The sequence below is a fragment of the Tenrec ecaudatus genome, chromosome 2, assembly GCF_050624435.1.
Source record: "Tenrec ecaudatus isolate mTenEca1 chromosome 2, mTenEca1.hap1, whole genome shotgun sequence".
NCBI lineage: Eukaryota > Metazoa > Chordata > Mammalia > Afrosoricida > Tenrecidae > Tenrec > Tenrec ecaudatus.
Window position 1 is genome coordinate 290,105,900 of NC_134531.1, and position 27,326 is coordinate 290,133,225.

General features: G+C 44.4%; 1 protein-coding gene across 5 annotated transcripts in view; it reads right to left on the reverse strand.

Annotated features, from left to right (window-relative positions):
- PHLDB2 (pleckstrin homology like domain family B member 2) overlaps positions 1–27,326 on the reverse strand; it is a 128,010-nt gene that overhangs the window by 92,034 nt on the left and 8,650 nt on the right. For all 5 annotated transcript variants that reach the window (XM_075542545.1, XM_075542542.1, XM_075542543.1 and 2 more), the window contains exon 2: positions 10,943–12,294. In XM_075542545.1, coding sequence (XP_075398660.1) covers positions 10,943–12,280 — 1,338 coding nt within the window. In that variant the 5' untranslated portion in view covers positions 12,281–12,294. The remainder of the gene's footprint in view (positions 1–10,942; positions 12,295–27,326) is intronic.

Here is a 27,326-nt window from a genome sequence, read left to right on the forward strand (position 1 = left end):
AATCGATGCAATTCAAGAATAATTATACAGCTACAGTGATCGATAAGGTATTGGTGGAAAGATAAACACATTGCTGAAGGGAAGAGAACGGGCAATCCTAAAACGTTGCTGTGGTTGGCTGCCACGGACTCCAGCCCTGCTCACAATGGCCCTTGCACAGAACAACAAAATGCTGCTTGGTCCTGCCGCATCCCCATGGTCAGTTGGGGATCTAATCGCTGTTGACTCACACGTATTCACTGGTGGAGTTTCAAAGGTAGATCACCAAGCCTTTCTTGCTACTCTGCTTAAGTCTGGAAGCGCTACCCAAACCTGTTCAGCAACTTAGAAACCCACAAGCCTCCCCTGACAAGCGAGTAGTGACTCTTCTTCAGGTGCATGAGCTGGGACTCTCCTGCTTGGAAGATGAGAATTCTTTCACCGAACTTAGATTCCCTCTCACATCTAGAAAGAGACCCACACAAAGACGGACAGCTGATTCTGGACAAAGATGCCACATTAATTCAATGAAAACAAGATAGCTTAAAAAATGGTACTAGATCTAGTGAACATCTGTCAACAAAGAACCTCTTACCAGTTGCATCTTACCCAAAATTTAACTCAAAACAGGAGCGTGGAACTACGAAACTTTCAAGGGAAATCAGAGGGAAAAAAATCGGAAACAAATCAGAGAAAGTCTTTGGACTCTAAAGTGGGGTCAAAAGTTCATGCCTTGACTCTAAAAGCATGACCATTGAGAGGGAAAAATTATACACTGGGCTTCATTAGAATGAAAAACTCCTTTCCTGTGAAGTATTTGCCAAGAGGAATGGAAACACAAGCTAGACTAGGAAAAGACCACATTTTGGACAAATGCTTAAAGAACTCTTAAAACTCAACCGTAAGAAAATATTCCACTAGAAAATTGGCAAAGGAGCCAACTAAAGATGTTCTCAAAAAATATATATAGATGGTAAATATGTCTATGAACAGATATTCAACAATATTCACTTTTGGAAACGTCAGAAATAAAACCACGATGATGATACATCACTACACACCTTTACCAGAATGGAAAATAAAACACAGTGACAAGCAACGTATGCTGATAGAGAGACGCTGGATCAATCACCCTATACTGATAAAAATCAGTTTGGCAATTTCTTTAAAAGCGAAACATGTAGCTACCATACGACTCAGCACCTCTAATTTTTGAGAACAAAAACGTAAATTTATATAAAAATTTATTCATGAATGTTTACACCGACTTTATTTATAATAGCCCCAAACTGGGGTGGGAGGGGGGATGAGCCCCCATGCTGTTCGACAGGCAAGCAGTTAAACCCTGGCAGGGTAGTCAGTCCCAGAGAATACCGCTGAGGAACAAAAAGCAATGAACCAGCAGCTCCAGGGACTGACAGTGGGTGGGGAAAGAAGTCAATCCTCAAAGGTTACATATTGCAAGATGCTTGTCAGTAGCCTCTGTATTTAGACAGCAAACATGGGCACCGCTTTTACTATGAAATATCAGTACATTTGGTTCATTACTCCACCGCAATATACTTGTTACCATCTATCTAGTATATGCTCAATTTCCACCGATGTTGTACCTCATCTATGAAACTGACCTATACGATTTACTGACTGTGTAAGAACAATCTTCCTGTATTGATTTATCGTTTGAAAAATGGATGGATCTCCTCCTGTACCCGATCTAGGAGCACACAAGGCCTCTGTGCAAGCTAGCCGCCTTTCCTGTTTGAGCGTTTAGCTCAAGAGTGCGACCCTGTGCTAGGATGCAGAACACCTAGCTCTCAAGCTCTGCGCAGGGATTTTTAAAAGTGTGGCACCCTCATGAGGCAGTAGCTTGTACTGCCTCTGCAAGACGAACCTGGGGGCTGCTCTCAAGTACAGGGGAGAAGCCTAAACTAGGGTAATGCAGAATTACTTAGGACTTGACTCTATTGCCCAAAGTGGAATCATTAGAATATTGCTAAATGCCAATACCTTGCTCATTACGTTCCTACCTATATACCTCCGGGGGGGGGGGGGGTGGTGATAACAGTTTAACTCTCTGTTAACTGGAGACGGTTGGCAACCATCATTTGCTAACAATTACCTCCATTAATATTTTGTGATTGACAGCAATTTGTTATTTAAAAGATACAAAACCTTACATTATACTTCCAGGTGATCTAGCCATTGACAACATTCTTTCTATTACTTGCTGGTTGAAGAGTCATTCTTATTTTATTTAAAAAAAAGAAAAGAAAAGCAACGCTTTGTCCTTAGAGAAAGAACAGCTTATTTAAATAACAGCATCATCCACTGACTTCTGTACTTTCCGATATACTATCGAATTAATTTTACTTCTAGTGTTTTTATCAGTGGTGAAAATCTGTAATGACATACCTGGCTCACATACGGGCTCGCACTGTATTTCTAAGGGAGACCCTATCAATCATCTAAGCAAGGTATGTGCATGAGATGCAGCAGAGGACTGACTGATCATGTAAACATTGTTACTATTGTTAAACTAAATCGAGCCTGTTACCATATCGGAGTAGAACTACCAGATCTTTCTCTTTCGGAGAAACTAGAGGGTTCAAAATGGTGCCCTTTCATTTAGCAGCCAAGTACTCAACCACTGCGCCCCACGACTCCTTCCACACTCTCGACAAGACGATCCATTGAATACTCCTTCCACACTCTCGACAAGATGACCCACTGAATACTCCTACCAGTCATACAATTTGCTTTGGTCTTTTTGTCTCCCAAATTCTTTCTTTCTAAAACGACCTTTCCTGCCCTGGACCGTAAACTGCACCAAACAGCCAACACCACTTTGGATTCCTGGGGAGCAGTGCAGGTACAGGAACCCAAGATGAGTCAGAGAATGTCCTGCCAGCAAAGCTTGCTCGGCTTTCTAGGAAATCCAACTGGTCAAACGCAGCCCCCCAGAGGGCCCCTCCCTTCCCTTATCCAGTAACGTCTCCTCCTTGGGACGCAGCTTGAAATTAGGGTGCTCAAGTGACCACCCGCCAACCCAGTGCAGGCTCCAAGGTCTATGAACTAAATGGCACCCAGAGCAGTCACCTGGGATGCTCTCAAAAGACATTTGCCCTTAGGAACCCTGAACATAGACCATTTAAAAATGAAGCTTGATATCTAGTTTCCAACAGTTACCATAATGACAACATTAAGCATTAGCAACTGAGCGAAAGAAAGAAGAAAAAAAATTTTTTTAATTAAGCATCACAAATATCCTAGAAGTTGCGTGCTATTTTAATATAGACTTAAATTGGATTATTACATCTCATTAGCAGATCCTTGGAGGTGCAGAATTACAGTTCAACCTTTAATATTAAATGTAATTACTTTGAGCTTTCAAATACATTTGACTTTTTTAAAAAAGCAAGAGGAAACACTGGTAAAATCAAAGTTAAGCTAACACAATTTGGAAAGTATGTTCACAAGTCCTACTGGGCCCTCATTAATCAGTAGTATGTCTGTGGTATCTAGTCATGCTATATTTGCACAGTGGAAAATATAGAGCGATGGGTTCCATGAGTTTGTTGATATAAACTCTTTGGAGTCATGTTTCCTTTTTGAAATTTATATTTGACAATTTTCAGGTTCCCCTAAAAGGTACACATGGCCCCACCTAGTAGAGGCCACTAAACCACACCACCCAGGCACAGGAAGGTCAAGCACAACTTTGCTTAGCTCCAGGCGTTAAGTCTCAAAGAGCACCAGAGCTTCACTAGCACCCGTTTCTCTCCATGATTTGGTTTCCTGCTTCAGTGTTTCTCTTGTGGATTCTTGACCAAGTCTGACCCTGGTTTGGGTTTGAACGCAACAGGTAGTTAACTTCCCACTGGTGGCCGCAATGAGGGGAATCAGGTTTTGTGATCTGGCCAGTTGGTGAGCTCTGGCCAGGGTCGCTCGAGTCAAACTTGACTCAGTGGTAGTCAGTGTGTTTGGGTTTGGGTCTGGTAGAACAGGGATCTTATTTTGGTCCTGTGCCAGACAACAGAGGGTCGTCTGTGTGTGTGTGTGTGTAAATCTGTTTTGCTTTTAATTCATGAGCTCAAATTGGGGAAATATTTTATGCCCAATGGAAAAGAGGCTGGTTTCTCGTCATCTGAAGCAGTGTTCCAGCGTTTACTTTTGGAACTCGGGGGAAGTTGTAGAACATCAGCTGTAAGCTCTTTGTGAGTCTGTGCGTCCCTGTACCTCGTGCAAAACCACTGTGGTAAGGTGGCAATTTCCCCGACTTCCTAATGAACTAAATTTGAAGAGTTGTTTTGATTGTCTTATGGAAACCAACAAGCTCTTAAGTAAATATAATATTCCTACAACTCCAAGAAAATACTCGAATACTTTAAATATTTTCTCCTTTTAAAGAAAACGATCTTTCTCAACAAAACTGCCGACGCCAGGTATTTTCTTTTCTATTGGAAAACAAGTTTACTCCTTCAAAGTGACATTTTACATAAATCAGAATGAGTTAGTAATTTGGTTTTAAGAACAGATTCTGCCGCTCTCCCTATTTCCCAGCAAAATAAGAGTGTAATTTCATTTAAAAATAATATTTGGTTTGGTTTTATCACAGAGACTAGTTTATCTGAATTCTTAAAATGTCATATTACTTTACAGAAAAAATAAGCTAGGAATATTTCCATATCATGTTTCTAAAGAAGAAACATAAAAAATTTTTATGTAGCTAATTTGGATTATAATTATAGGAAACCTTTTATTATCAAAAGTAATTAAATTTCCATAATTGACAGGCAAAATATTATTTTATAATAAAATATTTGTTACACTTGCAATCCAATTTAGCAAAGTACAAATTTTATATTCTTCTCAATCTTAGACAATATATGCCAGTATTCACTTGATCTTCCTTTTGACCCATTTTAAAGTTGTATCCATTTCTAATAATTTCTGCTTTTCGATTGAGGTTTTTCTGTGTTTTGTCTACACATTGTTCTTGGGGTTTGTTGCGCTTGTTTGTTTACTTGCTTCCTGTGTTCTGTAGCATTTTCTGTATCTGGAATCCAGAGTAGGTAGATTTATAGACAGTAACAGGATGGATAATTGCCTAGGGGCACGGTGGGGGAGATGGAGAGAAGTGAGGAGCTCAGGAGCATGATAAGAAAATGTTTTGCAGTTGATTGTGGTGTTGGTTGCACGCATCTTCTTAATGTGATGGGAGAGTCAATTATATGATAGGTGACGTCTATGTCAATAAAACCATGTTTTAGAAAAAGTAATTATTTCCTGTGATGTGTCAGCTTAAACATAATTTCCAACACCTTTAACTAAGCACTTTTATATAAAATACGTGGCTGTGCCAAAATGTGAAAGAGGCAATCAAGGGCAAAGGCTGAAAGAAACTAGAAAATTGTAGATTTGCAAAGAGGGAAATTTACCTATAAGATGAACAGGTGTTACAACAGTTAACCTGTTTACGTGCCAACCCAAAGGCTGGTGGTTCTAACCCACCAGCAGCTTCACAGGAGGAAGATGCTTCTGTTAAGGTTTACAACTTTAGAAACCTTACAGAGCAGTTCTTCTATGTCCTATGGGGTCACTATGGGTCAGAAGTGACTTAATGGCAGTGGAGTTGGGGTTGAGTTATCATAGGTATGTGCGTGTGTAAAATATACCTGCAACAAGCAGTGATACATGTTTTCAAAAATTAGCAATATGTGTACCTATTTTAAAAAATAAACTCAATGCCATCGAGTAGATGCTGACTCAAAGCAACTGTATGAGACAGAACTGCCCATGCGGGTTTCTGAGACGGCAACTCTTTAAGGGAGTAGAAAGCCCCCCTTTCTTTAGAGGAGCAGCTATGGCTTAGAACTGTTGACCTTGCAGTTAGCAGCCCAACGACTCCTAACCACTTAGATGAGTTTATCTATGAAATGATTTTTAAAAACATGCTATGTGTGACACATATCCTGTTAAAGTAAAACTAAAAGATAATTATCTCTCTTTTGAAATGCCAAATTAACCTTGGAGCAATCAGCATTTTCTTGAAAAGGGGCAAAAAAAGGTATTCTCTAGAATAGTGGTTCTCAACCTTCCCAATGCCGTGCCCCTTTAATACAGGTCCTCATGTTGTGGTGACTCCCCCCAACCATAACGTTATTTTCATTGCTACTTCATCACTGCCATTTTGCTATTGTTAGGAATTGGGTGACCCCTGTGAAAGGGTGTTTTGGCCCCCAAAGGGGTCATGACCCACAGGTTGAGAACCGCTGCTCTAGAATCTACCCAGATAACAGAGATTCAATATGTAGAAAGAAACTTCTTGAGCTTGTGCTAACAGGGATAAATCCTTGAACAATGGGGAAAGCACCTCATTTTTAACTTAAAGTTTCTCATTTACTATAAAATATCCTATTGCCAGTTTAGTAGCCCTGGCTACCTAGCGATTACAAATTGGGCTGCTAACCGCAAAGTCAGCATTTTGAAACTACCACCCAATCCACATGAGAAAGCACAAGCTTTTTGCTCCTGTAACAGTTAACACCCTCCCAACATTGCTGAAGACAAAGCAGGTGCATAAGCAAATGTGTGAAGAAAGCTGATGGTGCCCGGCTATCAAAAGATATAGCGTCTGGGGTGTTAAAGGCTTGAGGGTAAACAAGCAGCCAACTAGCTGAGAAGCATCAAAGCCCACATGGAAGAAGCACACCAGCCTGTGTGGCCATAAGGTATTGAAGGGATTAGGTATCAGGCATCAAAGAACAAAAAATCATATCATTGTAAATGAGGGGGAGTACAGATTGGGGACCCAAAGCCCATCTGGAGGTAATGGGACATCCCCTTACAGAAGGGTCTCGGGGAGGAGACGAGCCAGTCAGGGTGCAACAATAAAACATGCAACTTCCCTCTAGTTCTTAAATGCTTCCTCCTCATCCCACCCCCCACCACTATCATGATCCCAATTCTACCTTATAAATCTGGCTAGACCCAGAGAATGTAGACTGCTACAGCTAGGAACTAGAAACACTAGGAATCCAGGATAGATGACCCCTTCAGGACCAGTGTTGAGAGTGGCAATACTGGAGAGTTGAGGGAAGGTGGGGTAGAAAGGGGGAACCGATTACAAGGATCTACATAAAACATCCTCCCTGGGGGATGGACAACAGGGAAGTGGATGAAGGGAGACATGGGACAGTGTAAGATATGACAAAATAATAATAATTTATAAATTATCAAGGGTTCACAAGGGAGGGAGAAGCGGGGAAGGAGGGGGAAAAGTGAGGTGTTGATGCCAAGGGCTGAAGTAGAAAGCAAATGTTTTGAGAATGATGATAGCAACAAATGTACAAATGCGCTTGACACAATGGATGGATATATGGATTGTAATAAGAGTTGTACGAGCCCCCAATAAAACGATTTTTTTAAAATAGCTAAACAGTCTCGAAATCCAAGGTAGGTAAATCTACAGAGACAGTAAGTGGATTCATGGTTCCTTGGGGGATATTTGAGGAGCTAACAATATTGAGTATCAGAAGGAATTCCATGTTCTAACACCGATTGTGGTGATGTTTGTACAACTCTACTTGAAGGGACAACATACTACTGAATTGTGTGATATGTGAACTATATGCCAATAAACTGTCAAAAAAAAAATCACAGTCCCAGAAACTCACAGGGCCAGTTCTACCCTGTCCTTCCGGATCTCTACAAGCAGGCACGGACTCAACAATGTCACCTTGATGACAAGGACGCCATACTGAAAGAATCTATTGTTCTCAGGGGTCCATGAGTCTACATCACTTACGTGACCAAAATCTCCTGTGATTAAGATTTGATCTTGCCTTCTTAAGACCAGTCCCTAATTTCAGGGGAAATATTGTCAAGATTATTTTTTATACTGGAGGTATTCCCAAGGGGGATATCTAGGCATGATTCATTTTGTTTTTGTTTAAGGTTCCAAAAAGGATGGCTGGTAAAAATAGATTTGCTTGGGATTCTCATTAATTTAAAATACTTCATCCCTCACAGGAAGTACAAAGGACGCTCTTTCAAGACGTATGAGCAGCTCAGACTTCCTATGGTAATTCTGTACAAGGATGGTATTAGTAGTATAAATGGGTTTCAGAGATTGACTTTTACTTATTATAATCATAAAATTGCAGAAAGGTATCTGCACTCTCGGGGGAAACACTGATTAAGGAAGATCCAATCCTTATAATCTGGTAGAGAATTAGCTCTCTATTGGAATCAACTCCATGACCGGGAGGGCTTTGGGGTTTTGTTTTTGGCTTGGGTGGGAGTGGGGGGGGGGTTGTTCTGACACTGGTGGTCTTGCAATAAACTAACCAAAGTCTTTACTCTCCTCACCGTGTTTTCTGACTTCCTCTCATATTTGCCTGAAGACTCTGCTTCAAATCACAGACTGGGATACGCCTTCAACAAAGCAAGACAGACTCACCCCCTCCTAGACAGAACTGTAGCAGATACTCCTAACTCCCCCTACTTCAAAGGATGGATTTATGGGGTCAGGTTTCTGTGCGAACCTTGCGCAGATCACAGTGAGGTAAGTACCAGGCAACTACCTGAACTCCTTTTTTGTCCACAGATTAAATATTTCATGAAATCAAACTAATGAGGAACAAGAATGGATTACACGGGGCTGATTGGGCTGATAACGGGAATTTAATTTCTAAATGTGGACGTGTTTTAGAATACTGTAGGTCATTCACTAATCTTGTATGCAACTCAGAAATCTTCATCTTTTTTCCCCCAGGAGGTACATATTTCTTTTTCCCCTACTCATTTTGAACTAACTTTCCCATCCAGCTGAGTTTCTCATTAATGACTCAAGTCTCTGACATGCATTCATCCTAAAAGTTAAACCACAAAATCTCGACCTACAAGAAAAAAGAAAGGAAGCGGGCGGTGATATGTTCTCATCCACCAGCATTTCAGCAAATGTTTCCCCTTTCTCATCATTTACCCTTTTAAAAATTATTTTTCAGTGTATTGTTGCTGGGTGCCATCAAGTCTACTGGGACTCACGGCGACCCTACATACAGCAGAACACAAACACTGCCAGGTGCTCACCGCCATTGCGACACCTGAGCCCATTCCTTCAGACAGTGCGTCAACCTGGCTAGCCGAGCGCCTGACTCCCTACTTTTCCAAGCTCAATTGCCTTTCTCCAGGAATTAATTCTCCCCAAAACTATGTTCAAAGCACACGAAACAAAATACCACATAAACGATTTTGAATGGGAAAAACTTCTCCAATAACTTTTGAGAGAATATATGATTGGGGTGGGAGGAGAGAGAGAGAACAAACAGAGCACACACATGAACAACATGGAGAAAAGGTTGAGAAACACTGAGGCTATCTTTCAACTTCCGAGACAATTTATCCTACTACCTAAGTCCTCGTGGAGGAGCCCTGGTGGCGCAGTGGTTACATATTGGGTTGTCGACCACAAGGTCCACAGTTCAAAACCACCAGCTGCTCCACAAGTGAAAGATGAGACTTTCTAATTAATGCCATAAAGAATCACAGTCTAGGAAACACACAGAGGCAGTTCTACTCTGTGCTGAATTGGAATCAAATTCATGGCAATGAGTTTGGTTTTGGAATTTTTAATGAGTCTGGCTGTCACTGTCTACTTTTATCACAACCAAATACATGCAAATCTGATCATAGAAACAATACAACTCTGTTTCCTTGGAGTCTTAAAAGAAAAACGCATATGTCATGAAAACAAGTCAGTAAAATTGGATACTGCCTTTGTTAGGTTTTCAGTAATTTAGAAGAATTCAAAGTTATTTAGTTATACGAGAGAAGCCAAACCATTGCCATCAAATCACTTCCAACCCATAGCAGCCTTACACAGGGTTCCCAAGGTTCTATGCTTGATGGGTTTCCCACTCTGACCCTACAGTGCTAGCAGAGCTAACATGTTAGGAACATATCTTTAAAAAGCAACTGTCGCAAGTCAATTATGACTTAATAGTGATCCTATAAGTCTATAACTTCCCCCTAAGATTCCTGAGGCTATAAATCTTTAATGAGAAGAGACAGCCTCATCTTTCTCCTCCAGAGCAGCTGGTTGGTTTGAACTGCTGAACTTGGGGCTAGCAACCCACTATACCACCTAAGTGCCAGTCGATTCCAAGTCCATAGTGACCTTATAGGACAGAGTAGAACTGTCCTCTAGGGTTTCTAAAACTGTAAAGCTTATGGAAACAAATTACTATATGTTTCCCCCATGGAGTAGCTGGTGGGTTTGAACTGTCTACCTTTCAGTTAACTGCCAAGCACTCAACCACTGTGTCACCAGGACTCCTTGTCAAAATACCTTTACTCAACTCAAATATATTGCCATTGAGTTGATTCTGACTCATAGTCACCCTATAGGACAAGGCAGAACTGCCCCTGTCCGTCCCGAAGAACGTAACTCTTGATGAGAGTAGAAAGTCTCATCTTTCTCCTGGGAGGAAGTTGGTGGTTTCAAACTGCTGACCTTGTGGTTATCAGCCCAAAATGTAACCAATATGCCACCAGGGCTCCTATAGATGACCAACAATAGTTATCTGGAAATAGGACGGGCACCAGGAGAAAGTCTAAGAGGGGGCTAACGACAGCAGGGATGATGTACATAGAAATGTAACCTCCTGGTATATACATCGTTAAAGAGCCCTAATTTTACCATGGGTTAGACAATGGGCTGCTAATCGCAAGGTTAGCAGTTCAAACCCACCCGAGGTTATTGAAAAGAAAGATGAGGCCAGCTGCTCCTCTAATGATTTACAGCCTCGGAAACCCTCTATGAGAGCACCATGAGTTGGCATCAACTCAATACCAGTGGTTGGGTTTGGGGTTATACATCCTTGAAGAAGTCTGCCTTTTAAGCTGCCCTGAGAAAACTGTCCCACGAAGCAGTGGGGTCAAAGCAGAGGGAGAAGATTACCAGTCGCTCCATCTCCTGCTCCCTGAGTCTTTCTTCCCTCTGCCGCCGGTGGTAATCCATCAGTTCGTCACGTCCTGAAATGGAGCTGATGCTGCTTTTCCGCTCCCGAAGGGCAGGCTGGGGGGTTCCTGAGGCCTGTCTGAGGCTCTCCAAGTCGGAATCGTCCAACTCCACGGAGCCACACGAGTAGTTCCTCCTGGCCGCATAGCCTGTGTCGGGCTCTCCAGGAGGAAAGGCCCGACTCGGGCTTGTCCCTGAGTACGGGGCCCGGTCCATGTCATCAGAGGCACAGGAGGACGTGGAGGCCAGCAGCATCTTCCGGGCCATGCGAGGGCTGGCAGGGACACTGAGGGTGGAGCTCACATACGGACTGCCCTCAGATGCACAGGTTTTGTAGGGTAAAGCCCCTGAGCTTAGGGAAGAAAAATTAAGGTAATTGTCACTGTCTATTATATTGTGAGGTAGATCCTTTTCCCCCTGCTTGGTGTGTCTTGAATTGCCCAGGGAGTTCCTCGGTGGCAAACTGAGAGGCATCAGCTGGTTGTCGGTGGCTTTGTACAACCTGGGTAAGGACCGGCTATAGGCTCCCATGTGACTCAGGCTGCTGCCCTCAAACTTCCTCGTTCTCGCACTGATGTGTTCAGATGTCAGCTCCTTGTGTCTGCTTGGCTTGGGCTGAAGTGTCAGGTGGTCCGGAAGGTTCATTCTCCTGGTTTGCTTTGGGCTAGAAGGCATGCTTGCCGCCCCTGACCTGCTGCTGGCCGGGGAGCAGCTCCGGTCGCTCTGGGAAGGTCCGTTCCACATGGTCAGGAGGGAGCCAGATGCCTTGCGGCCTTCCGATCCTCCCCAAAAGTAGACATTGTCGTGGGATTTCGTCTTTGCACTGTATTTGGAATAGGGAGGCTTCTCTGCAAGCGCCCGGAACCTTTCCCTGTCCCGGCCTGGACTGTGATCCAAGTCTGCTCTCCCGAGGGGATAGCCACTGAGGGAGGGTGAGGTGCTGACCAGCGGAGTGGGCGGCTTCGTGGAAATGTTTCTGGCAGCACCGTCGCATGCGAGTTGCTTGCTTCCCTGGATTTTGGCCAAGGAGGGGCTGCTTCTGGTGCTGGTTCCCAGAGGAGAGGGGCTTCTCTTTGTAGGTACAGGTTGGGAGAGCGTTAAATAGGAGCCAGAGTGGTCTCCGTTGGCTTTAAATCGCAGACTGGAGGAGTATTTCTTCTGGCTTAGGCTCTCCATCATGGGCAGGGGCTCGCTCCCAAGGGAATTGGCGTCAAAATCTTCCTCTAAGCTACCATTCTGTAAGTCCAGCTGCGTCGGCATCTGGCTGGGCTCGGCCATCACCTTGTTGGAATCTGGGAAAGAGCAAATGACAAAGTTTTACTACAGAAGGATTTGCACACATACACACAAAACAGTCAACAGTTTACAACTGGACAAGTAGCCTTGCAGTCTGGCCAACTGTAACTCACAAACACCATCCCGTTTTACTAAGAAACCTAGTTAAACTGAATCCCAAATGGAGGAAAGATTATAAAGCGCGGGTCTGGAATGCACGTCATATGAAAGAAAGGTACGTGGAGAGGCATCAATGACATCTGAGGGAAGCAAGACCCTAACAATGTACAGGTGCGGGGTGTAGCTGATCCAGCACGGAAGACCATTTCTCTTTAGTGTTCCAGTCCTTGGAGAACCATCACCTCCCTGAGTGCCTGGCAAACACCCAGGGACTGAGGGGGGTCACACAATGGTCCTTCCTCCAGAGGTCTCTGCTAGAATCATTCACTGTCCAGAAAGAAAGTCCCACGGAAATCAAATTCACATTCTGGCAGCAGAGAGCATTTTGATGCAGGCCGCGATCAGTAACACGAGAGTCAGAGATGGCTCCCTTTAAGGAGAGCCGTGGCATGCAAGACACCGCAATTATTCTCTGGTCTCCTGAAGCAACAGAGAGGAAGGAGAATCAGGAGGAGGAGGAGGAGGACGCGGGCTGTGTGGCAAATGGCCCCCATGCACAGCGGTCTCTTATGTCAGGAGGGCAGAGCAGAAGAACTGGGTGGTGCCCACACTTATCAAAGACTCCACTGGTCAATCCTGATTTTAAAAATGGTGGAGCATGAAAAACAGAATTTCTACAGATCCTAGAGTTGTCAAAGTTGGAGGAACCCTAGAGATGGTTGTCCCGAGATAATCTTTGAATCTTAAAAAAAACTATCCCTTGGAATCTTCCGAAAACCGAACAGTACTAGAGTTTAACTACCTAGTTAAAAAAAAAAATCTTTGCCTTAAGACAAATGCTCTTTTAAGCATTATAACATGGGATCCATGTGCTCACGGTGAATGAAGAGATTACATAGAAGTCTTAGGAGCCAGTGAGTTTATGTTAATGGGAAAGAATAGCTGAGAAAAAGAGGGAAAAAATGGTGGCACACTCCGAGAATGTCCTCAGGATCACTGATGGTACCTGTGGACACCACTGAGCTGCTCTGTGCTCTACTATGTACACTCCCAACAACTAACAAAGTGAGTTTCTTAAAGGGGCTGTGGGATGGCCAGACATTTGTGCTCCAATGTTCATCACGGCACAGTCCACAGTGCAAGGAGTTGGAAACAACCCAAATTTCCATCAGCAGACGAATGGATCAAAAGACTGTGGTACATACATACAATGGAGTACTACGCATCCCTAAAAAGCAGCGATGAACACATGAAGCACATCGCCGCATGGGAAGACCTGGAGGAAACCATGCTAAGCGAATTAAGCCAAGCACAAAAGAATAAGTACAACATGAGTCCACCTAGGTAAGTGTAGGAATGCGAAGGGGGCACAGGGGAAAAAGCTCCTGTATACATACATTCCTGGGGTGAGGAATGACAGGTAGCGTGGCAGGGGCTGGACCAAACACAGGGATACATATGGTAGCCAACTAAAAAGGAGGGGGGCAAGGGGGGAAAGACGAGTAGCAAGAGAACAGGGCACTAACCTCCCAAGGGGAGGGTATTGTTTATATCTCCACAGGGAAAGAGGGACCAGACTTCAACCTGTGCTCCAAGATGTGAATGCAACACGCCAGCATGAAGCAGGAAACCAATAGAGAGGTCTGAGAGGCCGGTCCCAATCCCAACTACATGGACAGCCCTCCCGTGCCACAGAAAAATTCACTTCAGAGGATGGTACTGAAGCTACAGCTTCTACTATGAGACACCAAGTCCCTCACTGACCCACAGTGCTACGGGGGACAACACTGGAGACACAGTGTGGGAAATGCACCGATCTGACCCCACCACAACACTAAGGGCATGCAACAGAACGGCAAGGGGAACAGAGCAACGAAGTCCCCAGCGAATACCAAAAATAGACTGTGGGGCCAGGGCTTGACACCCTATCAGACTCTACCGGAAAACACTCCTAAGGTCAACAAAAAGACCTTGAACTATTTATAGGCTTTTCTTTTTTCCGTCATTTTGTGGCTGCTGTTGTTTTGTTTTACTCTGTCTTGTTTTTTGTGTATATTATTATCTCTGCAGGTCTATCTAAACAAAATAAGAACAATTTGGAGGAGAAAACAATGGGACTGACCTTTATGGAAGGGGAGAATGGGCGAGAGGAAGGGGGGAAGGAAGTGGGTGTTAACAAACCCAGGGAGGACAAGTGATCCAAACAACAAGTGACCCAGAATCGATGGTAAGGGGGGGAATACGAGGCCGGGTAGGGCTTGGTCAAGGGCAATGTAACTGAGGGGAATTACTAAAACCCAAATGAAGGCTGAACATGATTAGTAGGACAAGAGGGAATTAAAAGAAAATAAAGGAAAGAACCAGGAGGCAAAGGACATTTATAGAGGTCTAAATACAGGCATGTGCATTTGCAAATATATTTATATATAGTGATAGAGAAATAGATCTATGTGCATATATTTATAGGTTTAGTATTAAGATAGTAGATGGATATTTGGCCTCTACTCAAATACTCCCTCAATGCAAGAACACTTTGTTCTATAAACCTGGCATTCCATGATGCTCACCTTCCCGACAGGATCATTGAAGACAAAGCAGGTGCATAAGCAAATGTAGTGAAGAAAATTGATGGTGCCTGACTTTCCAAAGATACAGCATCTGGGGTCTTAAAGGTTTGAAGATAACCAAGTGGCCATCTAGCTGAGAAGCAACAAAGTCCACATGGAAGAAGCACACCAGCCTGTGCAATCACCAGGTGTCGATAGGATCAGTTATCAAGCATCAAAGAACAAAAAAATCATATCATTGAGAATGAAGGGGAGTGCAGAGTGGAGACAAAAAGCCCATCTGTAGGCAACTGGACATCCCCTTACAGAAGGGTCTCAGGGAGGAGACAGCCAGTCAGGGTTCAGTGTAGCAACGATGAAACATTCACTTTCCTCTAGTTCTTAAATGCTTCCTCCCCACCATTATCATGATGCCAATTCTACCTTACAAATCTGGCCAGACCAGAGGATGCACACTGGTACAGATCGGAACTGGAAACACAGGGAATCCAGGAGAGATAAACTCCTCCGGACCAATAATGGGAGTAGAGATACCAGGAGGGGAAGGGGAAGGTGGGGGAGAAAGGGGAACCGATCACAAGGATCTACATATAACTCCCTCCCAGGGGGACGGACAACAGAAAAGTGGGTGAAGGGAGACATCAGACAATGTAAAGCATTGAAAAATAATAATAATTGATAAATTATCAAGGGTTCGTGAGGGAGGGGGGAATGAGGAGCTGATACCAAGGGCTCAAGTAGAAAGCAAATGTTTTGAGAATGATGATGGCAACAAATACACAAATGTGCTTGACACAATGGATGTCTGTATGGATTATGTTGAGTTGTACAAGCCCCCAATAAAATGATTTTTTTAAAAAGGGGAGTTGTGGGAGGTTATTTTCTCAACAAGAAGACTTCACAAAGCTTGTGCACCCATCAAAAACAGGTGATCACAGGTGAGAAGATGTTCCCCAATTTAATACCACACGGTCAGGGGAAAGTGTTTCACAATGTGAAATTGATGAGCCCTTCAGAGTCCCTGGACTCCAAACAAATCATGTTTAAACATGCGTCTGCTTGGCTCTGAACAAATTTTCTCAGTAATATAGTTGTCCCAGTGCCGTAAGGATCCTTTAAAAAAAAAACAACAAAAGAGTACCTTTTGTTCAACAGGGGGGAAATGGTGACATCTTCCCCAAATCACGGAGCTGCGGACACATGTTTATGGGAATGCTGCCCCAAATAAAACAGGAATCGGGCATCTTAAGGAAGGTCAAAGACTTTGAAGATACGCCAAGAGAGGGAAGACGAGCAATCTGGACAAACGGAGAACTTATGGCTGGACCTCAAACTGCTAGGAGAAGACCACGGAATTACCATGGATTTTGTCGAAACTGGTGGGAGAACCAGGATTTACCATGGAAATAGTGGTGACTACTAAAGTTGAGAATTTCACATGGGGCAGAATTTTAAGTTTCAAGTGAGCTTTGGGCTAGGTCAGCTAGTCAACGTGGGCTGAGTGAGGATTCAGGTGTGGACCAGGGCGGTGGAGGCTGGAGGCAGGAGAACACAGCGGAAAGGCTCTGGAGGAATTCCTTAGGCACATGGCGGAGGATAGGATAGGATTGGAGCACTGCAGACAGAAGACGGAAAGCGGAGGTGAGTTTCTAAAGAAGAGGAGGGAGAGCCAGCAGGGTGGGAATTAGGAGGAAGTCCTGCCTACGGGCATTTCCAAGGTGCTGACGAAGGAGGGGCATGGGAGTGAAAGGTCTGTCCTAACATGTGCAAAAGAACAGAGGCAAAGAAGACTGCACGGTTTACAGGCTGTGCATCTTGATGAACCCCGGTGTGTTTATTTGGAGCGTCCTGTATATTTTATCTAAACAGAAATGATAAAATGGCTGCATTGCGTTATCGTGGAAGGAAGACAGTCCTGGGGGCTTTCAGGGGAAGCCCTCTTGGCAAACCCAGAGTGGAGGAAGGCATCTGGGGCCTGTCTGAGAGAAAAGACAGCACTGCGAAGTCTAAACAGGAAAGAGGTTAATGTGTGTTGAAACGTTTGGGTTTACTTTCCAGTCCGGACATTTAACCTCTCCCGAGTTCTTGCTATTTTACCATCTGAAAGGTACAGCATCTCCTCGTCAATCAGAAAATGCCAGAAGCCATAGAGCTCTAACAGTTGCCACAGAAAACCACGGGGCTTGTTCCTGGGAGAAGAAAATTACTTGGAGAAATCAAATGAAGGACATTTAAAAAGGGGGGGGCGGGCAGGGGGCCTTGTTCGATCCCTTTCTCTTAGGAACCAATCTGGCAATTGAGTTAAAATGCAATGCTCCAGCTCTGGTTATACTGGTTCCGTGCTGGGCTGCTCACCACAGGGCCATCAGTTTGAAATCACCAGCCTAAAAAGGCAGTCCCGGACACCCTGGAGGCACTTCACCCTGCCTGACAGGGTGGCTAGGGGTCAGCATCGACTCAGGGCAGGGGGATTGGTTTGACTGATGTCTTTCTTTCAAAACGCAAGCCAGTGAATGTGGTCCCGATTGAAATGATAAATTCACATGGGTGTGACTGCCTGAGCTACCTTGAGCTTGTGTTCAAGAGACTAAAAAACGCCCAGTGAATAAAGGTAAGAAACAGTGTGTTCTCGAAGTTCCGGGATGTCGGATGGGAGGGACTTCAAGTCTGGCCTATGTGCATACAGTGATCCAGGTCACTCATCCTCAGTGAGTGTGAATGACACTTGCCCATCACTGGACTTGGTCATGTACAAACAGTTTGCCGTGGTTAGGTGCCGCCGAGTTGGTTCCAACTCATGGAGACCCAGTGCACAACAGAAGGAAACACTGTCTGGCCCTGCGGGCCACCCTGCTGCTTGTTACGGTGAGCCCGCTATCACAGCCACTGTGGCAGTCTTTCCTGTGGAGGGAATTCTTTTTCACCGACCGTGATGCCCTCGTCCCCAGACTGGTCTCTCCTGATAGCGTATCCAGAGGATGTGAGAGGACGTCTTGCCATCTTTGCTTCTAAGAAGCGGTCTGAGTGTATTTCGTCCTACAACAGATTTGTTCATTCACGGGACTCTCAAAGTTCTTCTCCAACGCCATACTCTAAATGCATCATTCCCTCTTCCGGTATTCGTTTGTCATTGTCCAACTTTTACATGCATGTTGCACTAAGTTGTATGGGGCCAGGGCTTCTTTTTTGCCATGAGGCAGGGGTTAGAAGTCTCCACAATCCATTCTTCTTTACCTACTCTGACACCATTTCTCCGTGGGACTTCACGTCTCTGCTGGGTTTGATAATTCATTGCAATGGTCACAGAGCACTACAAACAATAGAATTCGGGGGATTTTAAGGGAAGTTAAGAGGTTACCACAGACAGGGTCGCAAAAGTCTCTTGCCAGCCCTTAGTGTCTTAGCTACATGGTCCGTTGCCTCCGTGGGCAAGACAACCCACTGGTCACTCTGTCTCACAATCCCATATTCTTGGGCCAGATGAGGGGAAGGTATCTGTAGTCTCATTACTGCTCCTGGGTGTCTCTGTGCCATGGTGTCTTCTGCTGCACCTGGTTTCAGCAGCCTCCGCCAATTCAAACAGCTATCTTAGGGCACGCTCCCCCCAGGGGTCCCGCGATTTCTCTGCATCTCAGACGGCTGCTATATTACTGAGGAAGGACTTTGATGGAGGAGTGGTTGGTCCGTTAGCCGACCATACCCCGAAAGATGATCATGGATTGCAACCTTCAGTATGGCTTAAGACCCAAATCCTCCTAACTGGACCAATAGGCAGCATCGTGGATAAAAGGAGAAGTGATTGAAGTTGTCAAAGATTTGCTCTCTCTCTTGCGGCCACAACCAATGCTCATGGAAGTAGCAGTCAAGACATCAACAGATAGACTGCATGAGGTGAATCTTTCAAGTGTTGAGAAGCAAGGTTACTTTGAGAACCAACGTGAACCTGAACCAAGCCATGGTATTTTCAATCGCCTCCCCTATGCAGGTAAACGTTGGGACAATGAATAAGGCAGACCAACCAACTGATGCATTTGAAATACGGAGCTAGTGAAGCCTGTTGAAAGTACTGTGAACCTGGGAGAGTGGAAGGTGAGTGAGTTGGAAAGGGGGAACTGATTACAGGGATCCACATGTGACCTCCTCCCTGGGAGATGGACGACAGAGAAGGGGGGGAAGGGAGACTCTGGATAGGGCAAGATATGACAAAATAACAATCTATAAATTATCAAGGGCTCATGAGGGAGGGGGGAACGGGGAGGGAGGGGAAAAAAGAGAGGACCTGATACAGGGGGCTTAAGTGGAGAGCAAATGCTTTGAAAATGATTAGGGCAAGGAATGTATGGATGTGCTTTATACAATTGATGTATGTATATGTATGGATGGTGATAAGAGTTGTATGGGTCCCTAATAAAATGTAAAAAAAGAAAATGATTAGGGCAAAGAATGTACAGATGTGCTTTATACAATTGATATATGTATATGTATGGATTGTGATAAGAGTTGTAGGGGGCCCCTAATAAAATGGTTTTTTTTAAAAGTACTATGGACAAACAAATCTATCCTGTACAAAAGTACAGCCAGAAGGCTCCTTTGATACAAAGATGGGGAGACTTCCTCTCATGTACTTTGGACATGTGGTCAGGAGAGACCAGTCCTTGGCAAAGCAGAAAGGCATTGAAAAAGGGGCGACACTGAGGTGCACAAACATAAGAACAATTGCAAGGATGGCACAGGGCCAGGAGCTGTTTTTTTCTGGACTAGAGGACAATTAGCAACAACCACCCCCAAGGAAAAGGAAGGATGGTGTCATAAATCACGCCTTCTAATAAAGTGGTCTTAAAGATGTCCCCATGAGGAAACACAGGGATGTGGCTTAGCTCACACTCTTTACGAAGGTCAGGACTTAAGCTCACAATAATCCTGTAATCTAGGAGTCCCTGCAGAATGGGTTCATAGAGCTAGAGAGTCCAGAATGACAACACACCACATAAGGACACTGATGACCTCTCACCTATGAGGTGACGGCAAATGTCGTGGCTGGAATCACACCCACTGTGTAAGCCACTGCCACCGAGTCAATTCTTACTCAAACTCCAGGACAGAAAGAGCTGTCCCTGGGGGTTTCTAAACTGCCCATCTTCACGGCGGCAGAGAGCCTCATCTTTCGCCCTGGGAGCAGCAGGTGGTTTCCACCTGCTGACCTTCCAGTTCGTAGCCCAACTTGCCAGGGCATCATGGTTTAGGATTGCTGAACATAATAGAAATGAAGCAACGGATGGCGTCTTTGGGGAGTGCGGATGGTGCACTCTTGACTGCTACGTGAGAAGCTGGAAGCTCAAATCTACCAAGAGGTGCTTAGGAGAAAAGGCCTGGCGATCTATGGAAGGGAAATCAGCCGTTGTAGACTCTGTAGGTATGGCTGTACGCGGACACCCCAGAGGCACCCTGGGTTGGAATCGACTTGATGGCACTTGGTGTGTTGTATGTTTGTTGGGTTTTAATCCAAGGGTGACCGCAAAAGCAAGTGAACGAAACATAGACAATCGCTTCCTATCAGTGGGGCCAACGGGAAAGAGATGGGGGTGAGAAAAGCAAGTCCAAGAAAAATAATCTCAAGAGACAGCAGAAGGATGGAGTCAAAGATACCTCATCATTTCATCTCCCTTTTGACTCACTCTAAATGTTTCCATCATTAAAAATAGTAAATAATTATTTTTCTAAAAAGGGGGTGGAGGATACGCATATACTAAGTCCCTGGTGAATCCCTTCTGACCAGGGATGGGAATAGGCATGCTCTCACACAGGACACACCGGAAAGTGGATGACTGCAGCTGTCGTTGGGTTAAAATGTGGCACCTTATCATCTGATCTCTCTTTGGGCCCATTTAAAGTGTTCTAGTTTTAATATGTTCTGCTTTCTTTTCAATTAAGGGTCTTCTCTGTTTTACTGTCTTGTTTTTTTAATGTTTTCCTGTGCATGAAATCCAGGATGGGTAAATATATACAAGTAGTTACTGGATTGGTAGTTTCTTAAGGGTATGGCAGGGGAGGTTGGGGGGCTATGGGGAGCTCATAACAATGAGGTCAAGAAGGATGCAATATTTTAAAATAGATTGTGGTGGTGATTGGCCACCTTTTCTTAAGATGACGGAGCTCTTAAATTGGATGACTTGCAAATTAGATGACAATAAAATTGTTAAACTTAAAAAAAATCTACTTTATAAAAGCGCGTGAGTCCGTTCCTGTATCTGCGAATACCCTTAGAGCAGGGATACAGGCTGTGGGCGCCGTTTTTGTCATAGGCAATGGTGGAGGTCTGGTGTGCAACACTCTTCCAGATCAGTGGTGATCCACAAACCATGTTCCCGACAGCGATGTCTCCAGTACAGCAGGGTGACAAGGACAAGTGGCCAGAGGGCATGTAATTGAATTCAGGTGGGCCATGCCATTCGTCGGCAGCAGTGCCATTCTGTCCACCAATACTTGGGGCGGTCACTCTGTGGTGATCCGTGGCAGCAGGCGGGGGCGGAGGGAGAGCTTGCAGAGAATGGGGGGGAGAAAGCAACCCCAAGCTCCATTAAGAACGATAAACGCAATAGCCTTCCTCTCCTTGTGCTAACCTGCAGCACCAACGTAAGGGCTCCATAGAAGCTTCAGGAAGAGCCGCTTTTGCAATATTCTCATGCAAGACATCCCAAAGCAGCCTGTGTTCCTCATCCTGAATGCGCCAGATAGCACCCTTGAAGGATCAGTTGCCTCCATCCACCCACCACCCCACTGTGTAAATGTACCTTCCTCCTCCACAAATATCCCCTTCCCTCGATAAATCCTTTGCCATCTCTGCAAAATTCCTCACCTCATTACGTATCCCCACGCCCAGCTGCAAAGCAACCTCCTCCCCTACAAACAGCCAGATCCGCGCACTCTTTGTTCTAATACCACCTCCCATACACAACCGCTGCTAAAGTCCCACACCTGGGATTTATTTCCTCATAGTCTCAAGGCGCAGCTCCACAGAACGCCCCCTTCGCCCACTCCCTCATCCTGGCCTCTTACCCTCTGTTCCTTTGCACTGTTCTTCCACACTCAGAATTTTATATCCCAGGGGAGAGAAGGTGGGAAAACAAGCAACGCCATTTTTTTTTTAGCATAGGGCCCTTATTGTTCTTTCTGGAAATAAACACAGCAGTGCCTGGATCCCAAGTCCTTTTCCTCTGCACCACGTTCTCTTGTCATTCAAAGACCGGCCTGCTTGCGTGAAATAATAAACATATAGGTCTGGAGATAACCTCTACAGGGGATGTTTCCATCTCTCAAAACATCCTAAAGGCGCAGTTCCACAGGAAGAAGGGACTTGCCATCGCTGCACAAGGAGGCCTGATTTCTTCCTGAAGAAACATCAGAAGGCTGCAAACCCTACTGTATGTAGACATGCCCCCACACGCACAGGCAGACACTGTCCACATGCCCACATCTGTCTAAAATGCACGACGCCTTTGGTACAGCCAGAGGAGGATCTTCACAACCCCCAGGACCCTGTGGTATCCTCCGCTTTCCCCTAGTTGTTGCAGTGACCATGGCAGGGTGGGGCAGGAGCGTGACGGGTCACCGACAACTCCAAGGCTGCTGCGATGTCTTAAGACACCGGTTACATAGTTCTTTCTTGATTTTCTCTTTTGAATTTTTTTTAAACACTCAGTGGTATGCTGAAGGAGCCCAGTTGGTAAACCGGGTTAAGGATGGAGCTGCCAACCATAGGTTGGGGGTTCAAACCCACCGGCAGCTCCGTGGGAGAAAAATGAGGCAATGTGTTTTGTAAATAGTTAACAGTCATAGCAACGCTAAGACGTGGTTCTGCTCTGTCCTGTACAGTCACTATGAGTCAGAATCAACTCACAGAAGTAGGCTCAGCTTGGGGTTATTTTCTCAAGACATTAAAAGAAAGGGTGAGCAAGACCATTAAGGAAAGAATAAAATCTTCAGATGATGCCGCAGCTTCGAGAAGGGCCTGGGGAGTGAGGAGCAGTAAGGAGAACACGTCAGGAAGAGGGAAGAAGCGGGAGCAAAAAAGAAGAAGTTTCCGCTCCTTCGGATCACAATAAAGGAGTCTAATGAATCCCAGGCTAACGTTCTCCTCTGAGATCCCTACTTGGACTGACAGGGAAAGAGGCTCTCCTGGTGGCAGCTGAAGGAGCCTAAAGACAATCGTAGGAGCCTGGAGGTCTGGTGGGTTAGGCTGTAGGCTGCCTGCTAACCTCAAGGAAAGCAGTTGAAAATCGCTATCCACTCCCATCAAGAGTTCCACTCTTGGAAACCCACAGAGGCAGTTCTACCCTGTCCTCTGGGGTCACTGTGAGTTGGAATTTACTCAATAGCAGCGAGTTTTTAAAATGGCCATAATGAATAACAACCGTGTGTCCAATGAGGATGTTTATTTCTTGTGACCAGAGGCTACTTTTAACTAACCCGATAGTTTTACATAAGGAATGCTTAGAGCATGCGTAGCATATAAAGAGTAAAACATCAACTGTAGAGTTTTGTTTTCTAAAGTGTGTGGTAGGCCCTTCCATAAGACTTGTCTGTAGGACCTTTAAAATACTCTTCAAACGAGCCAAGGAATTTGGCTGCACATTTCCTGTGACAATTCTTTGGCCAGCACGGAAGGAAGGGGGGAGGTGGGCTGGCAGAAAACACCAGCAATCTCCAACAACCTTTGAGTTCTTGAAGGGGGTGAGGGGGGCTGGCAGAAAACACCAGCAATCTCCAACAACCTTTGAGTTCTTGAGGTTTCTGCTTCACTTGCAGAAACCCTGCTTTTCCCTAGATCATCAAGATCTTACGTTTATCGACTGGATGCACATGTGTGCTAAAGGCAGATTTAGCCTTATCTAAGGAGACAGTAATAGTTCTATAAGTACTTCCATACACATTCCAAATTGAGTTCAATCTAGTGGTTCAGTAATGAAGTTCTCAAGTTAAAAGTTGCCCTCTCAGGGAATGAAGTATGCTGTCACCAGTTACAGAAAACACAAGGTGGAAAAGAATACATTAAACGTTACCAAGATGCCATCATCTATCTACAACTCTGCTGGCTGTGACAGGGCTGAGTTATTGATTTGCATAGTAGTGCCAATAAAACCGTTTTAAATGAAAAAGAAAGATGCAGTCACCTAAAGCTAGGACATCCAAGAAATTCAACTTCACTGCCCTCAGTCTGATTCTGACTCACAGAGACCCTGTAGGACAGGGTGGAGCGGCCGTGGGAGTTTTACTCCACTCTTTACAGGAGTAGAAAGCAAGCCTGTCTTCCTGCTGCAGACCAGCAGGTGATTTCAAACTACTGAGCTTGCCGTTAGCAGCCCACTGTCTAACCACAAGGCCACCAGGGCTCCCAGAACACGCAAACACCTGCTTTTTAAAAAGGATCCATGTCTTCAGTAAGCAAAGAGTACAGCAAGGGGAAAGGGGGAGGAAAAATTATTGAAGAGACCCTGGAGGCATATCTCTTAAAAGCAATGCATTGACCTTATTTAGGTCCTGGTTTGCACAACGCAATTATTAAACAATTATTATGAGAAAATAGGAGGATAAGAACAATGAGTAGAAAATAGAGGACAGTGCAACTGCTACTAATTTCTGAGGTCTGATCATAATTCTATCACTGTTGTGGAGGCCTATTCTCTTAGAACTATATACTTACCTTACTTATGGATGAAATGTTTTGCGACCTGAAATTTGCTTCACATCAGCCTGCCTTTAGAGGGTGGATGTAAGGCTACAGATAGAATGAGATGGTCATATCCAGGTATAAACGCTGAAGATGGGTGATGGGCACATGGGGCTTCCTTGTATTATACCCTTATTTTTTAAGTGTGTTCTAAATTTTCCATAATGAAAATTAAAAAAGAAAAGAAGTATGATTTCTGAAAATCAATATGAATGAACCATAAACCTACTGACTTAAAATTTGTAATGGTTTCCAAAGAAAGATGGAGTCATATCTCTGACTTTTCTCTAATATTTTAAAATATGAAATACTAATTCTCCAGCATACTAAATTAAGTCCCTAAAAACTGATACCTTTTAAGTACCAGGGAGAAATCTGAAAGCAAATTAATTGTCCAAAGTAAGCCCTCGGGCCAATATATTTAGGATTAACTAAAACAAAAACCAAAAAACCCTCAAACTCAATGCAAGTGAGTTGATCCCAACTCACAGAGACCCTCCAGGACAGTGTAGAACTGCTCCTGTGGGTTACCAAGACTGTAATTTTTAAAAAATCATTTTATTGGGGCTCATACAATTCTTATCACAATCCATACATACATCAATTGTGTAAAGCACATTTGTACATTCATTGCCATCATCATCCTCAAGAGAGTTGCTCTTCACCTAAGCCCCATGGCATCAGCTCCTCATTTTTCCCCTCCCTACACACTCCCCTGTCCCTCATGAACTCTTGATAATTTATAAATTATTATTTTGTCATATCTTGTCCTGTCCGACGTCTCCCTTCATCCACTTTTCTGTTGTCCCCCAGGGAGGAGGTCACATGTAGATCCTTGTAATCGGTTCCCCCTTTCCACCACACCCTCCCAGTATCGCCACTCACACCACTGGTCCGGAAGGGATCATCTGCCCTGGATTCCCTGTGTTTCCAGTTACTATCTGTACCAGTGTACATTATCTGGTCTAGCCAAATTTGTAAGGTAGAATTGAGATCATGATAGTGGGGGGGAGGAAGCATTTAGGAACTAGAGGAAAGTTGTATGTTTCATCGTTGCTACAGTGCACCCTGACTGGCTCATCTCCTCCCCGAGACCCTTCTGTAAGGGGATGTCTAGAGGCCTAGAAATGGGCTTTGCGTCTCCACTCCGCAATCCCCCCCTCATTCACAAGGATGTGTTTTTTGTTCTGATGTTGCCTGATACCTGATCCCTTCGACACCTCATGATCGCACAGGCTGGTATGTTTCTTCCACGTGGGCTTTGTTGCTTCTGAGCTAGATGGCTGCTTATTTACCAAATGTTAATTTTTTACGCAGTAGAAAGTCTCATCTTTCTCCCACGGAGCAGTTTCTAACTGCTGACCTTGCAGTTAGCAGCCCAACACATAGCCAAGCGTTTCTCAACCTGTAGGTCGCGACCCCTTTGGGATTTGAACGACCCTTTCACAGGGGTCGCCTGATTCATAACAGTAGCAAAAATACACTTATAAAGTAGCAACAAAAATAATTTTATGGTTGGGAGTCACCACACCATGAGAAACTATTAAATGGTCGCGGCATGAGGAAGGTTGAAAATCACTGACAAAACCACTAGACATTAAGGCTCCCGAGTTAGTATACTTTAAAGACAATGAATACCATGTGAATATCTAAATTTCATCACTATGTGAACCTAAATCAAAACTCTTTCTTTAGAAAGCTGCAATGTGAAGTATTTGAAAAAATTGTATAGGACACCAAATCCTGAAAAAAAATTAGCACTGAAAACTGAAAAATAAGCAAATAAATAAAATAACACACATAGATATTTCCTTAGATATTTAGGCTTAAAAAGCTAGAGATATACTTTGTAGATATTTAAAATATGTCCCTGCTTTTCTGGAAAAGGAACAAGCTCTTTAAATCGGCAATTATAACTCCATAGTTTCAGAGTTCTTGATAGAATCTTAAGACAGTTTTAGTTCAAATAAGGTATAAGAGATAGGGTCTGCATCAACGTGGCCGGGCCATGATCCTCAGAAGTTTGGCAGGAAGGTTTCCCCTATAATGTGGTCCTCATATAATAAAGAAGACAGCTGTGGGAAGATGAAGGCGGAATGTAACCCCTTCCTCAAGACACAGACCGATGATGTCTCTTTGAGGTGTGGTCTACTTCATCTACGTAAATACACACTGCAGAGAATTTCCTTTCTCCACCTGTCTCCTGGATCCTGACTTCTTCGGACCTGGGCCAACAACCTGCCATGTTGCTTTCCGACCTGGGTTCATGCAACTCTTAACTCCATGGGGCCTGTGGTCTTCCCCGTTCCTGGTTCCTCAGCCCAGCAACTATGTGAACTGGAAGGGCATCCAACTCAGCATCTCACCCACGGTCTGGAGATGCCCTAGACTCGCCCACTCTGCAGCTACGTGGGTCACTCTCTTGACATGCATTTCTTTCTTCTACATAAAGTATCAGAGGGGTACTTCTCTAGAGAACTCAGCCTAACATATAAGGATTTCGAACTTTTTGCCGAACCCAAATATTTTCAGCCGTGTCTTGTTCCTAATCATTGGTCTATTTCATCCTTGGCTAACACTAACATATTCCCACCAAGTCCCTGTAAATCTGGACAGCACATGTCTTCCTCGATGC